The sequence below is a fragment of the Gavialis gangeticus genome, unplaced genomic scaffold (assembly GCF_001723915.1).
Source record: "Gavialis gangeticus isolate Ggan-Ray unplaced genomic scaffold, GavGan_comp1, whole genome shotgun sequence".
NCBI lineage: Eukaryota > Metazoa > Chordata > Crocodylia > Gavialidae > Gavialis > Gavialis gangeticus.
The window spans coordinates 201,521,002-201,528,392 of record NW_017729032.1 but is presented as its reverse complement, the minus strand read 5'-3'; the positions used below and the strand labels follow the sequence as shown (position 1 = coordinate 201,528,392).

At 41.9% G+C, this 7,391-nt stretch overlaps 1 protein-coding gene across 1 annotated transcript in view; it reads left to right on the top strand.

Annotated features, from left to right (window-relative positions):
* MED14 (mediator complex subunit 14) overlaps positions 1-7,391 on the top strand; it is a 98,376-nt gene that overhangs the window by 19,382 nt on the left and 71,603 nt on the right. Inside the window, exon 3 of the mRNA XM_019523870.1 lies at positions 1,206-1,232. Coding sequence (XP_019379415.1) covers positions 1,206-1,232 — 27 coding nt within the window. The remainder of the gene's footprint in view (positions 1-1,205; positions 1,233-7,391) is intronic.

The window sequence follows — 7,391 nt, the reverse complement described above, 5'->3', positions numbered from 1 at the left end:
GTTTTTTTTTTTTTTTTTTTTTTTTTAATTGGAGCAGTTTGACTGAGCATGGTCTTGTATGTAAATTTATCCTGGAACTTCAGAGCCTGCTGTGGATGTGGGAATGGCCTCTCCCTATGCCTGAAGAAGGGTGTCTGTGCCTGAAAGCTTGCAAAGAACAATTTTTCCAAGTATTTGGTTGGTCTAATAAAAGATATCACATCTACCCAAGGAAGCTTGTCTGCTGAATAGAAAGGAGTAACTTATTGCTCAAACAAGAGGCTATCTTTGTTTCTGGATAGAATGTGAACTAACAAAGCTGATGTTCCAAATTGCATTCTGGGGATTGGGTTGTCAGAAGTCTCAAAAATGTAAAAATGCCAAGCCCCTCTTTGTTCCAGTTGGGCCTTGAAGCAAATGCACCCAGAAATATCAGTCTGACTGCTTATGTTTTTGTATGCAACTCTCTAAAGAAAACACATAATTTTGCATGATACATCATGCTTGTGTTTTGAATTAATGGTGTCACTGAGTTAATCGTTTCAACTTTGGTATGTAATGTAAAGCTCAGTAGTTGGAGAAACTTTGGCCAGCTGATCCACAATAGGAACAGCGGCTGCCCAGGATCTCATCCAGAGGTGGAGGGGGTCCTGATTGTGTTGTGCCACTTCTTAACCTTATATAGTATCCTTATTTTGAGAGGAAAAAATTCCTCATTTGGAAATAACTGTTTGGCAGAAGAATGGAAGTGACCCAGTTTGTGACCAAAATTGTTTTTTAACTAAGGTGGTTATTACTCCAGTTGAGCATCCTTCATAGTAAAAATATGGCTTTCTACCTAGTATGGCAGTTAACACTTCAGGTACAGGGTCAGGATTTATGATGCAGTATCTTCTAACCTTTAGTATGCATCTGTGTTAGGTGATTTGTGGCCAAAGCCTTAACTTGGCTTTTATGGCCAATATGAAATTAGCTGATCAATCCTGTCTAGTTGATAAAAGTGAACAAACTACTGCTTTGGGGCCTTTAGAAGAATCATCACACTTAGTAGTTGCTGATACCAGGATCCGGTGGCTCAGCAGATGTGCAAAGGTGCAAATGGGCAGAGACTTGCACCATTTTTTTACCTTTGATCTTTCTAGTTCTATGCAGTGTGGTAGAGAATAGTGGTGGATCTTCAGTTACTCCAATAATATAATATTCTTTTTTTTTTTCTTTTTTAATAGCCTGCCAAGAAAGACTGATATGGAAAGGTGAGTCCCCAAAATGCTGAATTTTTAATTCATGTTTAGATTTGAATATTGAGGAAATATGCTGAACATGGAATCACTGGAAATAAAAGGAAAATTTTCTCCAAATTTTAGACTTGCCTAAATAAAGAATCTTCTATGCGCTATCTCTGGTTTTCCATCTGGCACTGTAAAGAGTAAGATTTTCTTGTAGCAAAGGCAACTTTAGTTTCAAGTGACCTAGGATTTTTTGGAAATGCTAAAATAAATTGGAAAAGGGATGTTTCTGAACAATTGTTTCTGCAACAAGTGTAGTCCCTCCTGTGAGTGTTTTTCTTGTGTGGACAGTGACAAGATGCTAATTTGAGGGGTGGAGTCTGGGGTGTCCATAGCCAGTGAGAGAGAGAGAGAATAAGAGATCCAAAGTAGATGCAAGATATTGGGATGAAAGACGTTCCAGTGCAGGGTTGGAAGCTGGAAATCAAATAGGATAAAACATCAGTGGAAGATTACCAACTTCTGTCATGGCTATCAAATACGAGAACCCTGTTTTTATTTCAGAACCTGTTGTCTAGACTTCAGAAATATGTAGAACAGATTATTAGGAAACAAAATAATTTGAATGTTCCTCTTTTCACTGAGAACAGAGTATTCAATGAGCTTTCTTTGAGTATGTTCTATAGAAGCTGGCAGAAAATGTAAAAGCTGCTTTCTTTGTGCTCTCTACAAACTGTAATTGACTGATTTACTTTGAAGCTACATAGTTACACAACCTCCAGCAACTCAAATTAAAATATTGTGCATTGTGTCAGATGTATGCTTTGCATATGAAATGTTTTTGAATGCCATTTAATCTTTCATAACACCAGCTGCTACTTCTGTGAGAAACTAGATCAAGTTGGGCAGGTCAAGTGGAGCAGCATGGACCTTTTTTCTCATTAAACAAGAGGGAGGTAAAAGAAAGTAGGCAGCATTGAAAGATTTTGGAGAGCCACAGTTGGTCAGTGGTGCTTGGAAATTGTTTTCCGATTTTTGCATCAGTAATAAACTACAGTGTGATATTAGGACATGGCTGACAAATATTTTACTCCATTTGATGGAGCTTTCCAGCTGTTTAAACTTGGCTACAGCTTCTCTAAGGGATGTTGCATAATTAACTCATTTATTCTGTTGCTTCTGTATTTGAATGTTACCAGAGCAGCGGTAATGCTGCAGCAAGTGTCAGACTTATGAAGCTGTTCCTTTAAGAAGAATGGTTGCATACAGGAAACTCCCTCGGTGCCAGGCAGTATACATGACACACTGATAAAGATGTGATACCTGGCAGGCATCAGTTCTAAAGAGATTTCACATGGATTTAAAATCCTTTCCCATTATGTTTTCCTAAGTATTCTTAGATAAGCACAGCTAATAGAAAATCATGGATCTGTTACTTTAACACTTATCTCTTTCAAAAAATCTTATGTACAAAATGCCATGGAGAGTTTATTTGTATGCAGTAATAAGGACAGCAGTTGGATGTGAAACTACATTGTTAGTATGATGCAGAGTAGTACTGATGATGCAAAACTAGTGCAAAGGGAAAACCATGGGCCTGGCATTTGGAAAAGGTAACTGTTGCATTCTCAGTGTTCTTAATTCCTGCTTCCTTCCTTGTTCTCCAGTGAAAGATCTAAGTGCTTTTGATCTAAGTATATTAATGATCTATACTTATCTTTAATACATGTTTGGAGGGACCTTGTTTTCCCAAACAGACAAATAGGAGCTGACTCTTTATTTTTGCTTTGAGTCAGTAGAGCTCTAGCTAAGAAATTTTAAAGAAAACTCTTCTTTAAAATACTTTGCATAGCTCTGTTAACTTGATTTTTGAAAATATTTTTCAGTATTTCTGGTCAGTGAATTGGTGTTGCTTTGTCTCTAGCTTGCCATCGGGTCTCTGTTGCCTGCAGAAGAGGAATGCTGAGTCCTACATGTGTGAAAAGGAATATAGGTTAAATTTATAATGCAACTATAGCCTGCAGTACAGTGACTCTGAAAGACTTCTGCAGGTGTGCATAGATAACAAAGTTGAATATGAACGCCACATGCAATGCTTTGCTAGCAGGATTAATCATAGTATCATAGCAAATTAGGGTTGGAAGGGACGTAAGGAGATCATCCAGTTGAACCCCCTGTTCAAAGCAGGACAATTCCCAACTAGATCATCCCATCCAAGGCTTTGTCTAGCTGGGTCTTAAAAGCCTCCAAGGATGGAGATTCCATAACCTCTCTGAGTAACTTGTTCCAGTACTCCACTACCCTCCTAGGAAGAGAGTGTTTCCTAATATCCAATCTAAACTTCCCTTGCTGTAACTTGAGACCATTGCTCCTTGTTCTGTTAGGTGCCACCACTGAGAACAGTTTAGGTCCATCCTCTTGGGAAGCACCCTTCAGGGAGTTGAAGGCTGTTATTAAGTCTCTTCTCGGTCTTCTCTTCTGCAGACTAAATAAGCTCAGTTCTGTCAGTCTCTCCTCGTAAGTTGTGTCCCAGCCCCCTCACCTTTTTCATTGCCCTCCACTGAACTGTCTCCAATTTGTCTACATCCTTTCTGTATTGGGTGGCCCAAAACTGGACATGGTAGTCCAGATGTGCACTCACCAATGCCAAGTAGAGGGGAATAATCACTTCTCTCAGTCTACAGCTAATGCTTCTACTAATGCAGCCTAATATGCCGTTAGTCTTCTGGGTAGCAAAGACACACTGTTGGCTCATCTTCAGCTTATTGTTCATTGTAACCCCCAGGTCCTCTTCTGCAGAGCTTCCCTAGCCTATACTAGTGCATGGGATTGTTCCATCCTAGGTGTAATACTTTGGACTTGTCCTTGGTGAACGTCATGAGATTTCTTTTGGTCTAATCCTCCAATTTGTTGAGGTCTCTCTGAATCCTAGCCCTGTCCTCTAGTGTATCTACTACTCCCTGCAGCTTGGCATCATCTTCAGACTTGCTGAGGGTGCACTCCATCCCATTTTCCAAGTAGTTGATGAAAATATTGAACAGGATAGATCCCTGGGGCACTCCACTTGATACCAGCTGCCAACTGGACATTGAGCCATTTATTACTACTCTTTGAGTTTGATGATCCAGCCATTTATCTGTCCACTTTACAGGCAATTCATCCAACCAACCCATACTTCCTTAGCTTGCTTGCAAGAGTTTTATGGGAGACTGTATCAAAAGCCTTGCTAAAGTCAAGGTGTATCATGTCCACTACTCTCCCCACATCCACAGAGCCTAGAAGCCTACTACTCTCCTAGAAGGCATTCAGGTTGGTCAGGCACGACTTGCCCATGATGAACATATGATGACTATTCCTAATCACCTTGTCCAAGTGCTTAGAAATGGATTCCTTGAGGACCTGCTTCAAGATTTTTCCAAGGACTGAGGTGAGGCTGACCGGTCTGTGCTTTTCCAAATCCTCCTCCTTCTTCCTTTTCTTAAAGATACACACTGTATTTGCTTTTTTCCAATAATTTGGGACCTCTCCTGATTGCCACAAGTTTTCAGAGATAATGGCCAGTGGCTCTGCAGTCATATTGGCCCACTCCCTAAGCATCCTCTCGTGCATCATGTATAGCCACAGGGACTTGTACACATCCAGCTTTTCTAAATAGTCCCTAACGTGTTCTTTTGCCACTGTCGGTTGCTCACCTCCTCTCCAAACTGTATTGCCAGGTGCAGTAGTCTAGTAACTGACCTTGCCTGTGGAGGCTGAGGTAAAAAGGCATTGAATGCTTTTTCTGCATTATCTGCCAATAGGTTGGCTCCCCCATTCAGTAAGTGGACCCACACTTTCTCTGATCTTCCTCTTGTTGCTGACATACATATAGAAACCTTTCTTGTTACCCTTTACATCCCTTGTTAGCCAGCAACTCCAATTGCATTTTGGCCTTCTTGATTTCACCTTGTATACTCCTCCATAATTGTTTACCCATGTTTTCACTTCGTGTAAGCTTCCTTTTTGTGGTTTAGCTCACTGAAGGGTTCCCTGCTAAGCCAAACTGGTTTCTTGCCATAGTTGCATGTCTTCCTGCAGATCAGAATAGTTTGTTTCTGCGCCTTCAATAAGGTTTCTTTTAAAATACAACCTGCCCTCCTGAGCTCCTTTTCCTGCCCTCGGACTGGCCTCCCAGGGGATCCTGCCCATCAGTTCCCTGACCAAGTCAAAGTCTGCTTTTCTGAAGTCCAGAGTCCTTACTCTGCTGCTCCCCTTCCTTCCTGTCGTCATGAACTCAATCATTTCTTGGTCACTGCTGCCCAAGTTGCCATTCACTTCTACATTTGCCATCAATCCTTCCCTGTTTGTGAGCATCAGTTCAAGAAGAGCTTAGCCCCTAGTTGGCCTCTCCAAAACTTGCATCAGGAAACTGTCCACAATACTGTCCAGAAACTTCCTGGATTGCCTGGGCACTGCTGTATTGCCCTCCCAGCAGATGTCAGGGTGATTGAAGTCAACCGTGAGAACCACAACCTATGATCAGGAAACTTCTACTAGCTTGAAGAAAGACCAGCAGTAGGATAAGGCTATAACAGACGCCCAGTACATTGTTACCCTTGTTCTCCTCTCTGACCCTAACCTAGAGACTTTCGACGGGCTTATCTCCAGTTTCAGACTGGAGCTCTGAACAGTCATACAGCTCTTGTACATAAAGTGCAACTCCTTCTCTTCTCCCCTGCCTGTTCTTCCCAGTTTGTATCCATCCGTGACAGCTCTTGTTACTGGAGCACTAGCCTACCAAGTCTCTGTTATTCCAATCATGTCATAGTTCTGTGACTGTGAAGACTTCTTCAAATTCTTTGTGCTTATTTCACAGGCTCTGTGCACTCATGTACAGACACCTGAGGTAACTAGCCAATTGCCCTACTTTTTCTGAAAGAATGAGAAGGCCTCTTTTGCAAGCAGGAAGAGGCAACATTTCTTCCATGTCACCTGTTTCCTCACTTATCTCAGGGCTTTAGTTTTCATCTTGCAGTGAACCTAGTTTAAAGCCCTCCTTGCTAGGTTAGCGAGCCTGTCTGCAAAGATTCTCTTCCTTCTCTTCATCAGGTGGATTCTGTCTTTTCCTAGCAATCCTTCTTGGAACAATATCCCATGGTCAAAGAAGCCAAAGTCCTCCTGGTGACACCATGTATGCAGCCATGCATTGATCTGCAGAATGCATCTGCTCCTGCCCATGCCCTTCCCCTTGACCAGAAGGATTGAGGAGAATACCTGAAACCCTGTCCCCTTCACCCTTGCGCTCAGAGCCCTATAGTTACTTTTGATATGCTCAGTGTCTTCGCTGGCAGCATCATTCGTGCCCATGTGGATGAGCAGCATGAGGTAGTAGTCGGTTTCAGTAATCCTTCTGTGACATCTTGGATATGGGTTTTGGGCTAACAACATACCTCTCGAGACAACAGATCAGGCCAGCAGGTAGGTTCCTCTGTCCATATATGTTCTCCAGGCAAACTGCTGTAGGGGAAGACTTCTGCTTGTTGCCTGGGGTCACAGGTTTCCAGTTTTAATCTTCCGAGGAGTCGATGTCCTCTTTCTTCTCCAGCACTGTCTCTGGCAGTCCTTCCTCCACAGTCCTAGAGGTCTCCTCCAGCACTGAATCAGCAAAGTCCTTTTGGTGGAGGTTGCTTTGGAGTCTTGCTACTCTCTTCTAGCTCTTTTGCCTGCTTCCTGAGGGATACCACCAGCAGGCATTGCTCTGTTTGCAGGCATGCTCCTACCCTTGGATATGATCCTTGGATAACTAAGGAAAGGACTACTGGGTAGGAGAGGGAAGGAATTATTACTGTTTTTTAGCATCAGTTAGGCCATTGTTGGTTTGTGTCCAATTCAGATATAATTTCTAAAAGGACATTGTAAATTGGAAAGGTTTAGAAAAAAAGCTATAAAAATTATACGAGATGGGGATAATAAGCAACTTGAGAAGATCAGCCTCCTCTAGATGAACTAGGTAGGTGAGTTGCCTAGATACATTAAAATGTAACTACGTGAGCCAGAGATTTCTGATAGGATAGGGCACTCTGGCAGAAAAAGCAGCGTGAGAGCTAGGCTGGAAACTGAAGCTAGACAAAATCAGGTTAGAAATGCAGGCTGCTTTATAGATGTAAAAAACCCCAAAACAAAACTCTAAAAAAATGGACACTTTTG